General features: G+C 52.3%; 1 protein-coding gene across 1 annotated transcript in view; it reads right to left on the reverse strand.

Moving 5' to 3' along the window:
• Positions 1-23,398, reverse strand: part of GRAMD2B (GRAM domain containing 2B) — a 69,370-nt gene that overhangs the window by 15,021 nt on the left and 30,951 nt on the right. Inside the window, exons 2-6 of the mRNA XM_062189240.1 lie at positions 12,968-13,087; positions 8,851-8,962; positions 6,084-6,150; positions 4,726-4,829; positions 70-165 (exon numbers count right to left, since the gene is read on the reverse strand). Of these exons, the coding sequence (XP_062045224.1) occupies positions 70-165; positions 4,726-4,829; positions 6,084-6,150; positions 8,851-8,962; positions 12,968-13,087 (499 nt within the window). The remainder of the gene's footprint in view (positions 1-69; positions 166-4,725; positions 4,830-6,083; positions 6,151-8,850; positions 8,963-12,967; positions 13,088-23,398) is intronic.

Below are 23,398 nucleotides of genomic sequence, written 5' to 3' on the forward strand. Positions count from 1 at the left end.
GCCCTGCAGGCAGCAGAGCGCGGAGCGGGAGAGACCAGCACCCGTGCCCTGGCCCTGCGGCGTACTCACCCTGTCTGTGACCGTCGCGATAATCAGGGCGTTTGGCACCAGGAGAGCAGTTTTGGTTTTCTTTATTAGGGTAACCGAGAAAGCCGGGATGGAAATCTGAAACAGAAGCACCGGGTTAGCACTCCTTCAGGCTCCACAGGATTGGAATCTTCACTGTGAAGAAGAAAAAATATATATATAAAGCAATCAGCAGCAGCAGCAGCAGCAGGCTGTCCAGCCTCCGGGGAGGAAAGAGAATCTCACAGGCTGCCACGGCTACAGGGCTGAGCCCCGCAGTTTGCTGCTGACAAAGCCAGCAGGCAGTGGGGGTCGTTATTTCTACCGCACCTCCTGGTGGAAGCCTTTATCTCCACACATGGAACAGAACGCAACATTGCCATCATTTTGCAGACAAGTCCAAGGTTCTAAAGGCGGTTCCTGCGTGGGATCACTCCCTTGGGCCTAACCCTGCTATGCCTCCCCCCTACTCTCTGTTTAGATGCCTGTGGGGAGGGGGAAATGCTACAAGGAGCCACAGCCGCAGAAGTGTCACAGTGCGGCCAGCGCTCAGCTCCGTGGCCATGGCCACTCGACATCGTGAACTCTGCACGCGAGACAGCAGTTTCCTGACTGTGGGCAGGAGCCGCTCAGGAGTTTCTGTGGACTAAAATGAGATAACGTGTAGAAGGTGTCCAGTGCCAAATAAGAACTTCATTCGTTTGCAATTATGTCTCAGGACGTCAGGATGGATGAAACCACAAGAACTCTACGTCCATTCCTGGTTCGACGACAGGGAACAGTGGTGCTACCCGCAGAAGGCACCATCATCAACGTCCGTCAGCCAGATGTGGATCAGGAAGGTGACAGCGGGAGAGCAGTGGAAACACCTGATGTGCTCAGGTGACAAAGATGGAACAAATCTGCATCCCAGCCGCAGGTCCCCTCTGCTATCACGTGACACAGACGGAGCAGATGGCACAAAGCACAGCGGACGCTCCCAACACGTCCACGCTAGATCCTGGTCTCAAAGGAGAAAGCATCGCATGGCTTTTCCCTAGAAAGCAGGATGGCACACGGACGTGGCAGAGGGAGAATGATCCCGTTCCCTGCACAGGTAAACCCCTTCTCTTGACCGGGAGCTCCGTGGGGAAGAGCAGGGTCTGGACGTGGCACTGCCCATGTGAAGGCAGAGGGAGGGACTTTATATATACTGTGAACAGTGCCGCTCAATGTGTGCACCGATGAGATGGGTTCCTTACTGCCCTACTGAGTGCCAGGCGAGAAGACGGAGGGGGCAGAACGAGGGGCGAATTCAAATTAGACATCTGCTAAAACTGTTTGGCCAAAAACACTCTGCCCACAAGAATCTCCAGGGACAGGGGACAGTTCAGAATCGTAAGGTTGGCCAACTATGGAAAGAGATAAAATTGAAGAGCTACTCAGGGAGACGTCGAGGTCAAAATGAGTCTAATTTTCTTTCCGGGGCAGCCACGCACAGTGACTATAAATTGGGATTTTTCCATAACCTAAAACACAGAACGTCTTCCAAAGGTGTTTTCAGTCAGACAAGTCCTGAGTGTAACATCATGACGACACGACACGGGAAACACGGAGCTCAGATCACTGCAAATCGCACCTGGACAGACTGTGGTACGAGCGTGCTGACCAGACAAGCGTCTGCTACCACCAGCATGCTGACCCAAAGACCCCGCTAAAACGAAGGTTCCATTTATGTAGAGTTCTCCACAGTGGGGTGCTTAGCAAGCTCCCCCTACGGGAGCAAACTGTTCAGGTGCCTTTACTCCATATCGGATTGGGCTGCACCTGCTGCTGGCAGTGAGGAAACTAGAGGGGTACATAAGTTACTAACACAGCTCCTAGGCCCGCCCTCTGCGAGTGCTGGCTCTCCTGCCTACGTAGGTCAGTGATCCCAGGGTGTCCATGTTTTTTGAAAAAACAGGGTCACTCCTTTTAGCTATTTGGTCTCAGTCCTCTCTTGAGAAGCAGGATCTTAAAATCCCTGGAGAGGGCCCAGTGCTGTGGCACAGTAGGTTAACGCCCTGGCCTGCAGTGCTGGCATCCCATATGGGCGCCGGTTCTAGTTCCAGCTGTTCCTCTTCCAATCCAGCTCTCTGCTGTGGCCTGGGAAAGCAATGAAAAATGGCCCAAGTCCTTGGGCCCCTACACCCACATAGGAGACCCTAGCTCCTGGCTTCAGATTGGCACAGCTCCAGCCGTTGCAGCCATCTGGGGAGTGAACCAGTGCATGGAAGACCTCTCTCTGGGGCTCCACCTCTCTCTCTCTTTCAAATAAATAAAATCTTTTTTTTAAAAAAATCCCTGGAGAATCACATCAGTCTGGAACGGCACTGCTGCCTGTGTAGATTCTCCTGTTGCTGAACAAAGGACAGTTTGTGTTCACTGAAGTCCCCAGCCCCTGCTGCGTTGCCCAGAGATGCTGGCTGTCATTATGACACGGACCAGCACTGCCCAATGTCCTTTCCCATTCCAGGAGCAAGTTCTGTAATCCAGAAATGTGGCAGAATACTGCTTAATATTGCTTGGCATTATACAGATTCAGATAATACTGTGTATCAAGGTGTTTACCTAAACATGAACGTATTTAATAAAGGATATTAAGAAAAACCCACATTTTGTCTAAGAATACTACGCCAGCCTGTAGACCCAAGGCAAACAAAGCAATGTGTGTCCATTACAGTGGTTAAGTGGCATTTCTACAACTGCTAATGGTTTTAGGGAGAATGTCTAAATAAAGCTTATCAGAAGATTTTTTTTTTTTTTTTTACTTTTTGACAGGCAGAGTGGCTAGTGAGAGAGAGAGGCAGAGAGAAAGGTCTTCCTTTTGCCATTGGTTCACCCTCCAATGGCCGCAGCTGGCGCGCTGCGGCCGGCGCACCACGCTGATCCGAAGCCAGGAGCCAGGTGCTTCTCCTGGTCTCCCATGGGGTGCAGGGCCCAAGCACTTGGGCCATCCTCCACTGCACTCCCTGGCCACAGCAGAGAGCTGGCCTGGAAGAGGGGCAACCGGGAGAGAATTCGGCGCCCCAACCGGGACTAGAACCCGGCGTGCCGGCGCCACTAGGCAGAGGATTAGCCTGTTGAGCCACGACGCCGGCCAACTCAGAAGATTTTTAATCCAGTACTTCCTGAGTATGAAAAGTGCTGACTCAAAAACTCTGACTCAGACTGCGTGAAAACTCAGGTCACGCAACCCCGAGCTGCTTCCCTGACTTCCTGTTCTGGTGACCTGCATGGGCGGTGATGTCACATCCTCACAGCTCAAAGGTGAAGAATGTCGGTGGACAGCATTATCTCTTATCTCTTCTCTGCCTTTACACCGCAGTCACAAGCTGCTCATGTTAGAGGTGGATCCTGGGAAAAACGCCAGCTGCCCCAGGTTACTCTGGTTATGGCCGGGGTCCTGCACCTCTGCTCCCCCAAGTCTGTGTTTGATACTGAAATGGAAAGAGTGTCAGGGTGCACTGTGAACCTACAACGAGGACTTCTCCATTTCCTGTTCACTTAGTGCAGGAGAGGGCACAAAGTAAGCTCAGGTAAGGTGCTCATTGAACCTCTTGGAAGTCTCTTCAGACTCTTTAAAGTGTCTGATAGAAACGGGCATGAATATGGTGCAAAAAGTGGTATTTGTTAAAACATTGGGTCCAGTGTTAAAGACTGTCTTTGAAACAGACTATGGCACAGTCTCCTTATGCACAACGTGCAGTAGTATTTGGTGACATGTGGGGAGAAGGGTGCAGGGCATGGGAGTGGGAGAGGTTTACACATCCGTGGGTGAGGACTGGAGTACAGGGAAAAGAGGAAGTCGCAGTTCCCTGGAGGCATTACAACCGCTACAAAAGAAAGTTGGTATATGGGGCTGGTACTGCGGCACAGAAGTGCTGGCATCCGACATGGGCACTGGTTTGAGTCCGAGCTGTTCCACTTTCTGATCCAGCGCCCTGCTAATGCACATCGGATAACAGTGGAGGATGGCCCAAGTGTTTGGGTCCCTGTACCCATGTGGGAGATCTGGAAGAAGCTGCTGGCTTCGGCATGGCCCAGCTGTGGCTGTTGCAGCCACTTGAAAAGTGAACCAGTAGATGGAAGCGCCTTCTCTCTCTCTCTCCCTCTTCCTCCCTCCCTCCTTCCTTCTCTCTCTGTATCTCTGTCTTTAAAATAAATCTTTTAGAATATTTTTTTAAAGATTTACTTATTTGAAATTCAGAGTTACACACAGAAGGAGAGGCAGAGAGAGGTCTTCCATCCACTGGTTCACTCCCCAGTTGGCCTCAATGACTGGAGCTACACCGATCCGAAGCCAGGAGCCTGGATCTTCTTCCACGTCTCCCATGTGGGTGCAGGGATCCATGGACTTGGGCCATCTTCTACTGCTATCTCAGGCCATAGCAGAGAACTGGATCAGAAGTGGAGCAGCTGGGACTCAAACCGGTGCCCATATGGGATGCCAGCACTGCAGGTGGCGGCTTTACCTGCTACGCCACAGTGCCAGCCCCATAAATAAATCTTTTTTTTAAAAAAACTTGGTGTAAAGTCATATCGTGAGAGAAACATTTAGAACTATAGCTCACTCTAAAACAATAATCACAATATGTAAGAAATGCAGGGTTAGCTTGCTTTTTCAAAATTTATACCAACCTTCGTGTCCTTTCCGAAGACCTTGGAATGAAAACAAATCCAGTTTTCTGATACGAAGAGCTTCCCTTGGTATAGAATTTCTTTCTGCAGCGCACAGGTGAAGCCTGGGGAGCACACACGGGTAGAACACCGTTTAGAACTTCTCTTTAAAATCAAACCTCTGTGTATGTTCGGATATGAGGATGGCCAGTGACAACACTCATACGTAGCTACTCCAGAGTTCTATCTTCTCTTTGTTAATCACTTCAAGTGGAAGAAGCCACTAGAGTCTGTGTTGTAATTCAAACGTACGTGGACTTTAGAATAAGAATCTGGGCTGGCGCTGTGGCCTAGTGGGTTAAGCCACCACCTGCAATGCTGGCACCCCATATGGGCACTGGCTGAAGTCCCAACTGCTCCACCTCAGATCCAGCTCCCTGCTAATGTGCGTGGGAGAGCCATGGGAGGATGGCCCAAGACTGCTGGCCCCTGTATCCACATGGGAGATGGGAAGAAGCTCCTGGCTTCAATCTGGCCCAGACTCAGCCATTGTGGCCATCTGGACAGTGAAATGATGGATGGAATACCCCCACCCCCTGTCTCTCTAACTCTGCCTTTCAAAGAAATAAAATGAACCTTAATAAGAATGAAACAGGAGAAGCAAGTCGAGCACTGCACGTGGGGCCCCGACAGTGAGCTCCTAAGCCACCTCTATGCAGACAGGGGTGTCACCTGCGTGTATCCACATGAACACCATGTGCCTCTCTTCCCAGAGATCCTCACCAATGACTTCTTCGGAATAGATGGTCTGACTGTGAGAAGGCATGTGACTCACGCCTCTGATTGAGAGCTCATGGCAGGAGTCCAGCACCTTGCCCTAACATTTATACACGGGGAGAGGCCAGAATACAGTCTTGGGCTCTGCAATGAACCACACACTTACGTGATACACTGGGCAAGGGCTGTAGGTGTGACCACCACGCCCGTAGGTATTAACATGTGTGCCCACTTGGGTGTCTGTTTTCTTTAGGCTTTCTGGTGGCCTCTCCTGAGCCAGGCTGGTTATCCTAACTCTCAGGACAATCTAATCACTGCATTGCAGCAGTCAATACAGGAGGCACAGATAACATTCTGGAACCACCTTGGATGACTGCAAACCACATGGTGAGATTCAGTTTCTCTTTCTAGCCTTGGGCTCTCCAAGGTGCGTAGTGAAAGCTGGCTGACGCTGGCATTGCTGTTAACGACTTTGAGAAACCTGTTCGTTCCCCCTGGATATGCCTCAGTCCCTGGGACACACCCTCCTCCTCCCCCACCCCCCAATCAATGAGCACCGTTGCCAATTAAGTGCTCAGGAAGTCAAACAGGTCGGAACTTACTCTGCCTCAGTGGTTCCTCAGTTGGGACCTCGAGAAACAGCTTGTGAAAGTGCATATTCGCCTTGTACTACAAGGAGAGCAAAGGCAGGCGTCACCGTTTCGTGCAACATCACACATTCAGCTGCAACTTCGATCAGAGATCCCCGCCTTAGGACCATCTTAAGGAATTCAACCTCTCGGTTCTTGGGGTCTCCACCACACCCCTGCAGTGAAAGCCAGAGGGAGCCTGGGCACAGAGGTTTCATTTTCTAATGAGACTAACACCTTGATGGTGGGCCCAGTAGTACGGACGGCCATTGGCCTGTGCCGAGATGAGAAAGCCGGACACGGATGTTGCTGGTGAAAATGACATGAGATTCCAGGGAATCTCAATGGGGAAGGTGCTGGATCCCAGGGCGCGGAGGACACAGGCGAGTACTCCACTTCACCTGAGTTCAAGGCTCAATTCTACCTCTTGGTTGGTATGTGAGCACGACCTGCTCACTGAACTTCCCTGGACCTCAGCTTGCGTCTCCATGCTGGAGGGCAGGAAGGATACCAGCATCGGGGGCATGTCCCAAGGCTTATGTGAAATGCCACACCCAGGGCCCAGTGCTGTGGTCTAGCAGGTAAAGCCACGGCATCCAGTGCCGGCATCCCATATGAGTGCCAGTTCGAGTCCCGGTTGCTCCACTTCCAACCCAGCTCTCTGCTGTGGCCTGGGAAAGCAGAAGAAGATGGCCCAAGTCCTTAGACCCCTCTACCTGCAAGGGAAGAGCTGGAGGAGGTATCTCGCTCCTGGCTTCGGATCGGCCCAACTCTGGCAGTTGCAGCCAATTGGGGGGTGAACCAGGGGATGGAAGACCTCCCTGTCTCTCTGCCTATCATTCTGTGTGTAACTTCGACTTTCAAATAAATAAATCTTTATAAACAATGCCACATCTAAGGACCCCACTGCCTGGAGCGATGTGTGGTTGCCACCACTACTGCTGTGGTGAAGGCACTTCTCGGGCCACGACAGGGCAGGACAACTGTCCCAAGTAGGACTTCCTACCCAAGACCTAACTCTCCAGGGTGGCAGAAGGCCCCAGCATCTGAGATGTTGCAAGCTGGGCCTTTTCATGGCATCTATTTTGACAACTGTGACAACTGACAATGTACAGCCAGCAAGTGACAACTCTTAGCTTGTGATGGCATCGTCACAGTAGCCCTGGGAACCTGGCACCCCCATGGCACAGGTGAGGACACTGTGCCTTGGGGATAACGGGTGATGTGGCCTGCACCACACCACTGTGAACAGGGGTGCTGGTCGTCCCCTCCACAGTGTCTGTCTGGCTTTCGAAGAGAAAGTCTGCTAAGGAGAAGGTGGAGACGCACAGGCAGGGCCTGATGGGCTATGATCCAAGGCAGGAGTGGCTGCCCTACTGCTGATCTCCAGAAGAGCCACGGCCCAGGTCCCTACAGCAACAGGTGGCCGGGCAAGCCAGCGACTCTGCAGATTAAGGCCTTGGCTAAAGCAAATTACCCAGGATGCCTGCAAGCAGTACGTTCTGCATGCCGAGAGGCACTGTGGGGAAACCTCCGTGACCTACAGGGGCTTCATGAGCTTTTTTTTTTTTTTTAAATTATAAGGTCTTCCTTCTGTTGGTTCACCCCCCAAATGGCTGCTACGGCCGGTGCTATGCCGATCTGAAGCCAGGAGCCAGGTGCTTCTTCCTGGTCTCCCCATGCGGGTGCGGGGCCCAAGCACTTGGGCCATCCTTCGCTGCACTCCCGGGCCACAGCAGAGAGCTGAACTGGAAGAGAAGCAACCGGGACAGAACCTGGGGTGCTGGCATCGCAGGCGGAAGATTAGCCTAGTGAGCCACGGCACCAGCCAATGAGCTTGTGTTTTTAAAAGCCACAGGCAGCCTTGGTTGCACAGTTGATGTAAAATGTTCCAGGCCAGATATGCTTCAAAAACATCATTGTAATAAAAGGCCAAAAGATAAAAAAAAACAAAAAAACAACAAAAAAAACACAGGTAGTAAGATGGAGCTACATGGAAAGCCACGTGGCAAATGAGTGCAGGTTGTGACTTAATGGGAGCCTGGAGAGAAACCCAAAGTACAAGCAAACCTTGATAAAGGTCACTCATGGCTGGGACAAACGGAAATCTAAAAAGGGGTTTTCCGTGACCAATGCCTTTGTGTATTTAGTATCCAAATGTCTTGAGCTGGCCAACTGTTTTTAAATTTAATTCTTAGGAGACACATAGTCAAGGACTCAGGGGGAAAGTTATAAAAACGCTGTGACCCGGGCAGACTCCTGGCCTCGGCCAGTGCGTCACCGCCTGTGAGGCCCCAGGCGGACACCCTGCATCTCGGGTGTATTTTATGGCAATCCCTGCTGGGGGGTCACGGCCCTGGGCACCAGCCCTCCTGCTCTGTGCGCCGGGCTGGCCCCCTCCTGAGGCAGCCGGATCAGCAGACTCCTCCACTGTAACACACGGGGTCACATCTGCCGCTGTCCTGGTAGTGGCTAAGGGGTCATCACCGTGTGGGGACCTGCTCTCCGGGCACCCGGCAGAGCTGGAGGGCACCGCCTGGACCTCACGATCACTCAGACTCAGCAGCGACTCTAATACTGGCAGAAGATGCAGCAGAGAGTGACACCCGTCAGCGCCGGCTAAGTTCTCCAAGTGCCAGGCCTGCACTCGGCCCGCGCAGCAGGTGGCCGCCTGCCCGGGCCTACCTGTCCTCTGGCTGTGTCCCCCACGCAGACCACACGCGTACCGTTCCCACGTTACCTGGCTGGAAGACGAGGACTTCTTTCTTTCAGACTTAGAGTCACTTTTGCCTTCTGCTTTATAGTCATTCTTATCGCTTGCTAAAGAGGCACCATCAAAACTGGATTTTGACCTGGGGGAAATAAAACCCGGCGGGTTTAGAAGACGGTTTTATTTATGCCACTCGTTAATTTCATTTTAATAAACCTCAATTATCAGACCATCTCACAAGATGAAGCACCTTACTCGATACAAATTGCAGCTATACTTCAAACGATGTTTCTGTTTCAGAATCCATTAATATGTAACGAGTACTAGTTGAGTAGGGCATTGTGTTCAATGCCTTGGGCACACAGGGCAGTATTTACCCTTAAGCAGCTCCAGGCAGCACACGACTTAGTACCCAAACAAAATGCATCTCAGGAATCAGGAGAAGGTATAGAGATGGGAAGTGTAACAGGACATAGAGGAGACTAATAGGGAAAAAGTTTTCTTTTTTTTTTTTTTTTTAATTTATTATTGGGGCCAGCAATGTGGCATAGTTAGCCTCCGCCTGCAGTGCCAGCATCCCATATGGGCACCGGTTCAAGTCCCGGCCACTCCACTTTGAATCCAGCTCTCTGCTATGGCCTGGGAAAGCAGTGGATGATGGCCCAGGTCCTTGGACCTCTGCACCTGCATGGAAGACCTAGAAGAAGCTCCTGGCTCCTGGCTTTGGGTCAGCACAGCTCTGGCTGTTGCAGCCATCTGGGGGGTGAACCAGCGGATGGAAGACCTCTCTCTCTCTGCAACTCTGCTTTTCAAATAAATAAGTAAATAAATATTGAAAAATTTTATTTACTTGAAAAGCAGATGATAGAGGTAGAAATACCTTCCATCCACTGGTTCATCCCTCAACTGGCTGCAACAGCTGGGGCTGGGCCGGCTGAAGCCAGGAGCCAGGAACTGCATCCAGGTCTCCCACGTGGGTGGCAGTGGTCCCAGGACCTGAGCTGTCATCCTCTGTCTCTCCAGGGGCATATCGATCTTCTGTATATAAAGATAATTGAAAATGGGCCGGCGCCATGGCTTAACAGGCTAATCCTCTGCCTTGTGGCGCCGGCACACCGGGTTCTAGTCCCGGTCGGGGCGCCGGATTCTATCCCGGTTACCCCTCTTCCAGGCCAGCTCTCTGCTATGGCCCAGGAAGGCAGTGGAGGATGGCCCAAGTGCTTGGGCCCTGCACCCGCATGGGAGACCAGGAGAAGCACCTGGCTCCTGGTTTCGGATCAGCGAGATGCGCCGGCCGCAGTGGCCATTGGAGGGTGAACCAACGGCAAAAAGGAAGACCTTTCTCTCTGTCTCTCTCTCACGATCCACTCTGCCTGTCCAAAAAAAAAAACAAAAAACAAACAAAAAAAAAACTTTAAAGATAATTGAAAATGAATCTTGATGTGAATGGAATGGGAGAGGGAGCGGGAGATGGGAGGGGTGCGAGTAGGAGGGAAATTATGGGGGGGGGGAGCCACTGTAATCCATAAATTGTACTTTGGAAATTTATATTTACTAAATTAAAAAAATTTAAAAAAAAAGAAGGGAGTTGGATCAGAAGTGGAGCAGCCAGGGCTCGAACCTACACTCCAGTACGGGGTGCGGGCATCACCAAGTGGTGGCTTAATGCACTGTGCCACAACGCCAGCCCCAAAATGTGGGTTTAGTATGCTGGGGCTAATCAGATGGACAGGAATTGAGTATGAAGAAAAAAAAGGAAAACATTCCAGTGAGGGAAAACAGTAAAAGTACAATCAGAAAAAAAAATTAAAAAATTTATTTTAAATTAGTGAATTTATTTGGAAATCAGAGAGAGGGGGAGGGAGGGAGATGGAGAGAGAAGGAAAAAGAAAAACAGAACCATCCTCTGGTTCACTTTCCAAATGCCTACAACAGCCAGGACCAGCCCAGGCCAAAGCGAGCAGCCCAGCTCTCCATCCGGGTCACCTACTTGGGTGCCAGGGACCCGAGTACTTGAGCCTACACCTGCTGCCTCCCAGGGTATGCATCAGCAGAGAGCTGGAATCGGATGCACAGCCGGGACAGGAACCCAGGCGCTCCGATGTAAGATGGGAGCGTCCCAGGTGGTGCCTTAACTGTGGCGCCAAACACCCACCCCAGAAGAACATGGTGGACGTCAAGTCTTCCTCTGTCCTGTTAAGGGCAGGATTTCTTTCTCAGGTGATTCTAGGCCAGGTTTTCCACTGTAGTGTGAATTTGCACGTACCGTCAACTCTACAGCTCAAAGCAGTCATTCCAGAGTGGAATGCACACGTAATTTTTAGGAGATGTATAGTAACAAGATTTTTAATTATGTAGCTGCTATATCGTTTGCTGGTGGAGGGGAGATTTGCATTTTTTTTTTTTTTACATGAAGCTCAGTCAAACATATTTGGTTCAAAGTAGACTTGAGAAGAATATGAGGTGGTACAGATGGCATCCGGTGCCACAGAGGGACAGAAATGACTGTGGTCACAGCTAGGAGACGCTCTGGTTCTCCCAGCTGGGAAAGAGGTGCTACCTGCTGTCTCAGGTCCCCTGCAGTCCCCACAGTTCAGGCGTCCATGCACCCAGGTCACAGCAAAGCACCCCTCTGCAATTCTAGTTAAGTGGGTTTTATCTTGGCTTCAGGCCGTGGGACAGACATCTGCGCAGACAGATTTCCCAGAGACTCCAATAGCATTTATATTCTACTTGAAAACAAAATTATTTTTTGTCCATTACCCTTTATGTATACCACATGTTAGTCTGAATGTATCCCCTCTACGGATCCATTAATAAAGGTGGATGGGAATGCAAGGAGACGATCAGCCCTTGTGAAGAGCCGTGGAAGGGGCAGTGGGCACCTTTACCCTTGATGATTTCACCAGGCATAAGCAGCAGGTGGCTCCAGGCACAGCATGGCTCTGAGGCTGCTGTTTGTTTACATGGGACTGCCTTCTTGGGGTCTTCTCAATCATGCTATTTTCACTGCCTATGCGAGACATAGGGGACATGGGGTGACCTCGGAGCCCAGTGAAAAAGGACAACTGGGGCCTCTGATGCAAAGGACCAAAAGAATTTCCAGGCCATGACAGCAGAGCAGTAAACCACGTGTGAGGCCCTTGGCGAATGCACGCATCGCACAGCCACAGGCCAGCCCCATGCACGCACCGTGGATGAGTGTGTTACCCTCACACAGAAGCCCGGGGAAGTGAGCGCAAAGCAGCAGCACCTGCGGGGGGGTGGGGGGGGGGCGTGGTGGCCTGTGGCAGCAGTGAAAGGTGCAAGAGAAGGCGTGCTCTGTACCCTAGAGGAGAAACATCTGGAGAGTGAGGCACGGGGCCCTGGTGGGAACAAGGGCAGGAGCCGCGGGGAGAGCCAGAGGCCACAAAATAGGCATGTAGCAGAGATGCAGAGGGGAGTGGGAATGGCAGTGGGAAAGGGACAATGGGGGCCCTGACGGAAGGAAAGGTTCACAGAGAAGCTCTGGCCAGCAGTGACAAGCAGGAGCTACGTGTCACCCGCAGCATGGGCTGGACGAGGCAGAAGGTGGCCATTCTGACACCCCAGCGACAGGCAGTGCGAATGCAAAGCCACAGACACCCATCCCTGCTGGGTTTCTCCTTGGTCGCAGGTGCCTCTGAGAGTGACGGGGACCACAGGTGAACATCTTAAAACCACCTCTGTCCTCACAGCCCTGGACACAGGTCCCTGGAGGGTTCTGGGATGGGTTTTCCCCTGCCCTTGCTGGGGGCTCCTGGGCGAGGGAGACACAGGGGTGCCCACCCAGAGGGCGGGCAGACACGGCCACCAGTCAGCTCTCCCAGGAGCGTGATAACTCGAGCCTGAGAGCTGGACACCTGGCTCTGTCGGTCGGCCCGATGAGTGTCTGCAGAGCGTGCGGACATCCCGTAGACGGCCGGGGCAGACAGGAGGGAAGAGAGGAGAAGAAAGGATGCCCGCCCAGCGCAGGGCGTCATGGAAAAGCGCTGGGTTCCTTCTCGGGCATCTTCCGCCGACTGTGGATCCGCACTCTTGACAATGGCCGTGAGCCTAGCGAGAGCAGCTCTGCCGGCAGCGTCTCCCCACAGAGGGCAGGGGGGCGACCGGGTGGGCGAGGACTCACCAAAGGCTGATGCTTCTCTTCGAGTCCGGGGACTCGGCCTCCACGGACGAGGTGGGCGACTGGGCGGCTGGCGACCTACACCCCCTCTTCTTCTCCTCCACGCCATTCTCGGCCTCCGAGCTGGAGAAGAACGACAGACGCTTCACCTTAGACAGCCAGAGGGAGGTGGACGGGAAAACGATGAAGTAGCCTCGCTTTCGGGAGAGCGGAACGACCCTCAAACCCCACCGACGGGCTCCATAGTTCTCATAGCTGTGCCCGGCCCCAGCCTCCATGGCGAGCCCTCTCGGCTGCACCGTGACTCTGGGCTCCCAGGTCTGTGCTGCGGGCCCAGTGCTGCCCAGCCTGGCCCCGCCTGGGTGTGTGCCGGGCAGCAGATCACCTGGAGGCTGGGAGGGCCCCACGCACACATGTGACACGCAGCTTCCTGCAGGTGCTGGGAACCCCCGCCGCCTTTGTTTGCACTTGTCTTACATCACTTAGCAGCTTTTGTTGTAATTACGTGGGTCCCACTTTGCCGTGTTTCAACCGAGCACTTCCCGAAGCAATTTACAGTCTCTAATCTTTACAACCGCCCAGGCTAGGGAGGAATCACTACTCTCGTTTTTACAGACCAGGAATCTGAGGCGCTCACGAACATTCGGCTCAGGTTCACATAGTTTACTGGGATTCAAACGCAGCTCTCTCCACCCGTAAGGCATCTGTGTCTACATAACTCTCTTGATCCATCATCCCCCAAACACCTGCTCAGCCACTTACAGCCCTTACTGGCTCTTCCATGTCACAGCTCCAGGGTAGAAGAGCAACCTTAGTTATTCTAAAGAGCCACAGGGGCTGCATAGGAGGCCCTGGGAAAGCTGTTTCTGACGTTGGTAAAGCAGAGAGCGCAGGGAGGTAGAGGGGAAAGTTAAGTCCAGACAGGTTGCACGTTGACATTAACGACTGGAGGACAGTGAGGATGTGTGATGGACACAAACCTGAGCTCCCCCACGCAGCGCCTGGAGATCTCTCCGGAACAGGGAAGCCACTTCCACGTGGGGAGCAGGAGAGGAGGAACGGGCCAGAGGGAATACGAGATGTCACCCACGGATGAGGCCTTGGAAGCCTGACTGCCCAGCAAAGAGCCTAGTTCAGACACACTCCTGAGGACTGGAGGGGGTGGGGGACGACTCCACGGTGTGGCTGAGCACACGCCGAGACTGACCAAGATGGCAGTGCTGGCACAGACGAGCGAATTTCCACCCCAACTGTCACTGGTCAGTAATTTCTCTCGTTCGTGACTATGCAGGCGGCAGATGCTGTCAGTCAGTGTAGGCTCTGTGGCTGCCTGCTTACTGCTTTCCATAGCATGTCAAACTTGCAGCCCACACTTGGGGTCAAGGTCAAGACCAAGTGTATGTGACAAGCATTGCCAGCTAACAGTCCCTGCAAGCGCCTAACTCACTCATTCTATAGTCAGCTTCTTTCTTTTTTTATTTGACAGGTAGAGATATAGATAGTGAGAGAGAGACAGAGAGAAAGGTCTTGTTTCCGTTGGTTCACCCCCTAAATGGCCTATGGCTGGCCTGGCGCGCTGCACCCACCTGAAGCCAGGAGCCAGGTGCTTCTTCCTTCCCATGCCAGTGCAGGGGCCCAAGCACTCGGGCCATCCTCCCTGCCCTCCGGACCCACAGCAGAGAGCTGGACTGGAAGAGGAGCAACCGGGACTAGAACCCGGTGCCTGTATCGGAATCCGGCGCCGTAGGCGGAGGGTTAGCCAAGTGAGCCATGGCGCCGGCCCCCAGTCAGCTTCTTTCTTTTCCTAAGTCGATTAACACCTGAAGGCACAGGTCCAACTTTACTTCTTTGGTTCTCTAAGTACTGCAGGCACAAAATGCCTTCAGCTAAAGGGCTCAGTCCATACCTGCAATGCTTTGTGCTACAGAGGTATGCATCGAAGGCTTTGCAGTAGTAGTAGGAAAACACTGTTTTGGGTTAGAACGGATTAGTTTGATTTTATTTCAACTTAGCATCAAGGCTAATTTACCAGCTCCGTGACTGTTAAGGGGTCTCAGAGCATACCTTCACCTTTTCCTTTCTCCCTCCCCCGACACACGGGTCACTCCCTTTCTTCAGAAATCCACTAAGCCCCTTCAGCAGGGACACCAACTGTGCGCGAACCTCAACATTCCAGCCCGGGGTTCACCGAAACAGCTACTGAGTTCGGTGCACGGTCAGACGAGACTCAGGCGCGCTGCGGCTGTCCTGCACAGCACTGTGTGTGCACAGACAGAGCCACTGTCCACGCAGCACTCGGGAGAAGGTGCCTGTGTTTGGAAGGGATCCTGCTGACGCTTGGCCCTGGCAGAGAGAGCCCAGGACCACGGTGCGGAGGAAGTCAAGCGTGGGCTGGACCTCAGCCCCTCACTCACCCTGACCCTTCCTGGCCGTGCACTGTCATGCAGTACGGGGGACGCGTGGGAGGCCTGTTGTGGGGCCCCCAGCCCCGCCCTGGCAATAGTACATCATGTGCCTCGGTCCTGTCCCACGCCAGCTCTTTCAGTGACAGAACATACAGGTGCACTCAAGTCAACACAGCCGTTCTCTAGACACAAGAGCACTTCTTGGGGAAACGGATTTACAAGGTTATTTTGGTGCCCCAAATTGTGAAATCCATGCAAACATGAGATCTTCAAAACGTTCATGGAAACCACGCGTGATGAAGACACCACGCGTGCACTACACAGTTTCTGTCATCACCATGAACTCATCTTTGATTTCTATTTCCCAAGGATTTCTTGTTGTTCCCTCATCCTCTCCCCTAACTTTTCCTTAACCTTGAGCTTGGTGTCCAGCACCGGTTCTCTCCTGCCCAGGGAGCCCTCCTCCAAGCCTCCCACCCAGGTGGCCTCCTCCACGCTGCTGGGCACTAAGGAATGAGCGCCACGTAGACTCCTTTCTCCCCAGGGTCTCGGTTACCCAACCACTGCACTAAGTTCCTCCGGGGCAGGGAATGTCTGGGTTTTTCCGTGGCACTCAACTCACCCTCTGTGCACTGTGGTCATTCACAGGTGGACTGATGGGGGGTTAATTATGTAGTGTCTCAAAGAGGGAGTGAAATTCATCCATGGGTCAACGCAGTTGCAGGATTTTGTTTACTTAAAGATGCCTCCGGCTCAAGCACGCTCACTCCTGACACCGGCGTGCTGACTGCTGGGAGCCTCTCTTCCCTTGGCCGTGCTATCAGCAGCAGGCAGAAACCACGCGGCACCCCACGGCCACGGCCGAGCCCGGGTTTGAGTGAGCAGAGTGTGGGAGGGCAACTGGAAGGCCCCCATCCAAGTTACTGTCAGTGAAGCTGAATAGGGTTAAGTTGTGAAAATAAGGTTGTGTGTGTGCTTTTCACTGGAATGTCGAGAGAGAGAGAGAGAGAGAGAGAGAGAGAGAGAGAGAGTGTGTCAGAGACCGTGGCTACTCTCTGGCTCACTCCCCTCACTCCCCACATGCCCACGATGGCTGGGGCTAGGCCGGGGCCAAAGCCAGACGCTGAGAACACAATCCAGGTCTCCCCAGTGTGGCAGAAACTCAAGCACTCGAGCCATTACCTGCTGCGTCCCAGGGTCTGCACTAGCAGGAGCTGGAGTTGGGAGCCAGAGCTGGGAATGGAACCCAGTACTCTGATACGGGTGTGTGTGTCCTGACTGCTTGGCTAAATGGCCACCCTGGTTTGTTTCCTTGTTTCCTTCCTTCCTCCCTTTCTCTTCTCATTCTCTCTCTTCCTCCCTCCCTTTCTTCCTTCCTCCCTTTCCCTCCCCCCTCCCTCCCTTGCTCCCTCTCCCCTCCCTCCCTCTCTCCCTCCCCCCCTCCTTCCTTCCTCTCCTCCTTCTTCCTTCTTTTCTAAACAAGAAGACAAAGCCCTTCAGGGACGTTGACTTAAGGAGCCAACTGAAAAAATACAAAAGCAAAGAACCCTAATCCTCCTCTTTCAACCAATCCTGCTGGTAGGACACTCAGGGCTTGGTAGGGGTAAGAGGTGGGTGAGACAGCAGTGCCCAGGAAGCAGCAGACGTTGAAAACACAGCTGCAGCCTCCCCTGGGCCATGGCAGGTGATTTCTTCTCCCCCCTCCAAGCTAAGCCACAGCCCAGGGCCCTGGTAGCTTTTCAGCAGAACTTCAAAGCGGTGAGACGGTCACGCCTTTACCACCTAAGCTTGGCCTCATCAAGAAGGGCAGAGCACTTTGATGAACCGCTGGGGACCACTGGCTTCAATAAACCCTGCCACTCACGGGGTCTGTCAATGGCAAACAGGGTGCACCCTCCCTGTCCACAGCCCATGCTCTGTCACTTCCCAGACCTCATTAAATGTGGATCTCACGATTTCTCAGAATGCAGATTCCCAAGCGGGATCGGCCGTCATTCCTCCTGCAGTCACCTCTGTGAGTGCAAGATATGGCAGCACTCCTGTCTCTGCTCACACTGGTCTCCCAGGCCTGCTGCCTCTCTGAGAGAGTGGACTGAACCAGGCAGCTTCCCAGCAAGCCCAGGGCAGAGTCCCTGCTGGGCAGAAGCTGTGATTAGGCTGCATCCCAGGCAAAGGAAAACAAGTGCTTTGCTGGGGCTCAGTCCAGGAAGCCAGGTTCCCTTCTAATTACAGTGCCCTTGCCCGTGTTAGCACCGCCTTGATGTGAAATTAGCCAGGGGCGGGTGGTGTTAGTGCAGGGAGTTAGGCTGCCATATGGGAGCATGTTCTGTTCCAATTCAGCTTCCTGCTGTTGCATGGGGGAAGCAGTGGATGATAGTTCTGGTACTTGGGTCCCTCCAACTCATGTGGGAGACCCAGATGGAGTTCCAGGCTCCTGGCTTTGCCGGCATGTGGGCAGTGACCAGCAGATGGAAGATCTCTCTCCTTCTTCAAGCCCCACCCCTTTGGTCTTCAAATAAACAAACAGATCAATCTTAAAAAAGAAAAATAAAATAAACTTAGCCTAAGCTAAGGCAAAAAAATATGTTATTAAACTTCCTTATGGTTTAATAGTTTAATACCCATTATGATTTTTGAAAACCATACTGTCGGCCAGCAGAGGTTGAGAAGTGACTTGAAGGCGGCTGTTTTGCCAGAGGATTCCATGGCAACATTCCTGGAAACAGGCTTGCTGTGGCCCGGCAGGTGCATGGAGGCAGAGAGCGTTGCTGGAACCCTGTACTGAGAGCCCCGTGGTCACATACACCCTCGCATCTGGGGTGCTGCCTGCCTGGCTGGTGAGCCAGGGCCGTGACACTGGGAAGTGAAGAGCTGGGCTGCAGGTGGGCAGTACGGCTCTGCGGACCGCTGGGCAGCAGGTGCAGTACAAATAAAGAACGCATCCTGGGAGCATGAAGAAGGACGCAGAACGGGGTGCAGGAGTTGGTGACAGGGCCTGGGCCAGCTAAGACACCCTGGGTTCCCCAACTGCATACACTCAGAATCTCCCAAACACGATTTTTAACAAAGCAAGAATAGTCTTGCGGGGCCAGATTTGTGGCACAAGGGGGTTAAGTCACCACTTGCAACGCTGGCATCCATACTGGAGCACTGATTCGAGCCACATCCTGGCTGCCCCATTTCCAATGCAGCTTCCTGCTCATGTGCCCAAGTGACTGGGTCCCTGCCACCCACGTGGGAGACCTGGATGGAGTTCCAGGCTACTGGTCTGAGCCTGGCCCAGCCCTGGCTGATGCAGCCACTTGAGTAAGTCAGCAGATGGCAGTCAGTCTCTCACTCCCCCGCACCCCCCCTCCCCCCAGCCCCCGTCACTCTGTCAATTAAAAACACAAATAAATAAATCTTAAATTTTTTTTTTCTGAAATCGACACATAGGTTTTTCATAATAGACATTTTCCATGAACTCTGGGCCCTTCCCATGAGTGCGTGCATTTTTTAGGCACGTGCAATAGCATTCGCTTAGTGTACCTGCTGTTTTCATATCAGGACACACAGGTCATTCCCTCTCTTCTTAATGACCATGCAGTTTCACTGCAATAAATAAACTATAATTTAACCAGTTCCGCAGTGATGGGCACATTTGCAAATACAGACCACATTGCAACAGATGTCCCTCTGTGCTTCTTACGTGTGTGAATAGATCCAGAAGGTCATTTCCTAAAAATGGAACCACTGTGTCAAAAGGCTCCTGGTTGAAAAGTTTTATGGTTATGGTCGAATTGCCCTCAGGAGAGGTTTTACGATCCACACCCACAATATATAGCGGCTTACTAATAAAGCGTTGCACTTTAAAAGTTCATATTTCAAAACAGCTAGCAGAGTAGCCGGCACACGGGGGAACAGGAATCATTTATTAACAACAAATGTACTTCCTGATCTTTGCAAACGTGAGATGCTAAAAAACATCTCATTACAGTTTCAATGCACACTTTTCTTATGAGTAAGGTTGAGTGTATTTTCAAACATTGAGGGTCTTTTAAATAATTTTCCTGTCCTTTTTTTTTTTTTTTTAATTGGACAGGAAGAGTTAGTGAGAGAGAGACAGAGAGAAAGGTCTTCTTCCATTGGTTCACCCCCTAAATGGCCGCCACGGCCGGCGCTGTGCTGATCTGAAGCCAGGAGCCAGGTGCTTTTTCCTGGTCTCCCATGCGGGTGCAGGAGACCAAGCACTTGGGCCATCCTCCACTGCCTTCCCGGGCCACAGCAGAGAGCTGGACTGGAAGAGGAGCAACCGGGACTAGAACCCGGTACCCATATGGGATGCCGGCACTGCAGGCGGAGGATTAACCAAGTGAGCCACTGCGCCAGCCCCAATTTTCCCGTCTTGTATGTACATTTTGCCAGTTTTTCTAATGGGTTGTTGACTGGAATACTTAGGAAAGACAATCCTAATAAGTGCATCACAGCTTCTTGGCAACATCCTAGAATTAACTTTTCAAACAATCTTATACAATTATAAAAGTTAAGCAGCTACAAGGGGTTAGCATGACATCAGAAGAAAACTAATGAGAAACGGCCTTTTTGCTTGATAAAGTCACTGACAGCTGAGAGCAATGCCCAAAACCCAGGATTCTTTGAGGTGAGCGGAACTTTGGCTGCTGCATGTAGCCATCTCCCTAGTGCTTGGTACAGCCAGGATCTGGGTCGGTACCCACCTCGGGTTCCCACTCAAGCTTCCCAATGCCCACCCTAGGAGGCAGCGGTGATGACCCGAGTACTTGGATCCCTGCAACCCCCCGGGAGACCTGGACTGAGTTCCTGGCTACGAGTTTCAGCTCCCAGTGCAGGGTATTGTGGGTATTTGGGAGAGTAAACCAGTGAATGGCATCTGTCTGTCTCTCTCTGGCTTCCAGAGCAAGATGGGGAAGGGGCATATAGGCTTGCCTCTCTCACTCTCAGGCCTTTACAGTGAGTATTTCTAAGAGAAGTAAAAACCCTGGCATAGTAAGGGAGGGAAACCACCAATCAAAGACTGATCTCCCAAAATCCCTACAACACGGAAAACAGGAAGAAAAGGGCCCGACTCACGCAGTGCAGGAGAGGAGGCCACGGCGGAGGACACTGGCCCCGGGGGAGACGGGGGTCTGTCTCAAGGGAAAGAGAGGTGGCTGCCAAGAGCGGATTCCACCCAGGGTGTGCCCGAGGAGGTCTTCCTCGTCCCCTGCCCCAGCCCCACGCTCAGAGGCTCAGCTCCAAACCCCAGGAGGGTGCCGCTTGCAAAGGTGGCCCAGGCAGGGACAGCGCGCCGGGCACGAGCCCACAGCAACCCTCCCCTTCCACTGGGGGGAGTGAGTCCTCAGGCCAGAGCCAGCTCCCTGCACTCAAACAGGCTGGGCTCTGGACAGGGCCTTACTCTGCGCCCTCACCCTGGAGAGGAAAGGAAGAAGACGGCCATTTCTCTGACGAAAGCCTCAGGTCTGAGAGAAAGGACTAAGGTAAACCAACAGCAAAACAGAAGCCGCCTCAAAACAAAGAATAAGGAAACACAACCACACGTTCAGCTTACAGCTTCCAAGAGATGAAACAGCGTGCATAAACAGAGCCACAGTATGATGGAGAAGGAAACCCTACTGGTCACTCGAAGTCCCCAGAGTCCGAATCCACGTACAGCTGTCCCTCGCTATCTGTGTGTGTGTGTGGGGGGGGCTGGTTCCAGGACCACCACGGATACAGAGACCCAAGGGTGTGCAAGTCCCTCAATAAGATGGTGTAGTATTTGCATATAACCTTCTTATAGTTTATTTTAAAATATTTATTTACTGGGTCTGGCACTGAGGCGTAGTAGGTTAAGCTTCACCTATGGTGCTGGGATCCTATAGTCACCAGTTTGAGTCCCAGCTTTCGATCCAGCTCCCTGCTAATGGTCTGGGAGAGCAGTGGAAGATGGTCAAAGTGCTTGGGCCCCTGCACCTGTGTGGGAGACCTGGAGGAAGCTCCTGGCTCTGGATTGGCCTAGCTCTGGCCATTACAGCCATTTGGGGATGAACAAGTGAATGGAAATCTCTCTGCCTTTCTACTAAATAAATAAATCTTTTAAAAACGTAATTATTTTCATCTACTTGAAAGGCAGAGCAGTACAGACAGGGACAGAAAGAGAGAGAGAGAGAGAGAGAGAGAGAGAATTGATCTTCCATTTGCTGATTCACTTCCCAAAAGCTCATAATAGTTGGGGCTGCGGCAGGCCAGAGCTAGGAGCCAAGAACTCCACCAAGGTCTCCCACGTGGGTGGCAGGGACCCAAGTACTCCAGCCATCATCTGCTGTTCTGAGCCAGATTAGGAGGGATCAGAAGTACAGAGCAGCTGTGTCTCAAACCAGGAACTGTGATACAGGGGTCCAGGCATCCCACATGCTGGCTTAATCTGCAGCGGCAACTTAACTCTGGGCCACAAGGCCACCCCACCCTCCCCCACACTTTAAACCATTCTGAGATTAACTCTGATACCTACTACAATGCAAATGCCATGTAAATAGCTGATGTGCTGTATTGTTTAGGGAATAATGACAAGAAAAAATGCTTGCACATGTTCAGAACAATGCAGTCTTTTTAACAAAAATCTATTTTTAATATCAGGGGTTGGTGTTGAGTCCATGGCTGGGGAACTGTGGGTATGGAAGGCTGACTGTTATTGCCTATGAAGGGATCAGAGCCCTGACCTGTACAGCGCTGCTGGTGCCTCTCACCTTGGGCCTGCCACACTCCAAGATCCTGCGACAAAACCTGGACACCTTCAAGGGGTATCTGTGGCAGCAGTTAAGGTACCGCTAGTGGTATCACACACACACACCTCACACAGGAGTGCTGCTGCAAGGGCTGGCTCCTGACCCACACGCTGGCAGACAGCAAGTGAGGATCAAGTATGTGAGCCTCTGCCACCCTTGTGGGAGACCTGGATTGAGTTCCTGGCTCCTGGCTTTGGACTCATCAAGCCCTGGTGGCTGTGAACCACTATCTACAAGATTCATTTCTAATTCTGCATTTCAAATAAATAAATAAATCGATAAATCTTTTTCAACAAAGAAACAAAGAAAACCTGTGCACCAGCTGTCCCCTCTGTCTGCCATGCTGCCGCCTAACAGCGCGCGGTCTCCCTGTCCCCTTCAAGTCTTTACCCGGGCATCTCCTTCTCAAGGAGACCTACATGTGTAACTGAAGGGTGGAAGACAGCATAAAGATACAGAGGTTACAAAAGAGCAAAGGTGAGAGAACAAAGTATGTGTAAGCCACGTTTTTATGTATCAGACAAAAGGCATTCTAAAGAGAGCAAAAGAGAAAAGCTTATAAAAAAATAAAGGGAGGAAGTTTGCAGCAATGTTACATTTCTTATTTGAAAGGCAGTTAGAGAGAGGGGGTGGGGAGAGAGAGGGGGGGGGGGGGGAGAGAGAGAGAGAGAGAGAGAGACACGCAGAACCAGACAAAGAAATCTTCCTCCTGCTGGTTCACTCCCCAGATGGCTGCAATGGCCGGAGCTATGCCAATCTGAAGCCAGGAACCAGGAGCTTCCGCTGGGTCTCCCACACAGGTGCAGAGGCCCAAGGACTTGGGCCATCTTCTATTGCTTTCTCAGGCCATAACAGAGAGCTGGATTGGAAGCGAAGCATCCAGGACTTGAACCAGTGCCCATATTGGATGCTGACACTGCAGGTGACGGCTTTACCCACTACACCACAGTGCCAGCCCCCCAAAATTTATTATTCTTTTTTTTTTTGACAGGCAGAGTGGATAGTGAGAGAGAGAGAGAGAGAGAGAGAAAGGTCTTCCTTTTTGCCGTTGGTTCACCCTCCAATGGCCGCTGCGGCCGGCGCATCGCGCTGATCTGAAGCCAGGAGCCAGGTGCTTCTCCTGGTCTCCCATGCAGGTACAGGGCCCAAGGACTTGGGCCATCCTCCACTGCCTTCCCGGGCCATAGCAGAGAGCTGGCCTGGAAGAGGGGCAACCGGGATAGAATCCGGCGCCCCGACCGGGACTA

This window comes from Lepus europaeus, chromosome 4, assembly GCF_033115175.1.
Source record: "Lepus europaeus isolate LE1 chromosome 4, mLepTim1.pri, whole genome shotgun sequence".
Taxonomy (NCBI): domain Eukaryota; kingdom Metazoa; phylum Chordata; class Mammalia; order Lagomorpha; family Leporidae; genus Lepus; species Lepus europaeus.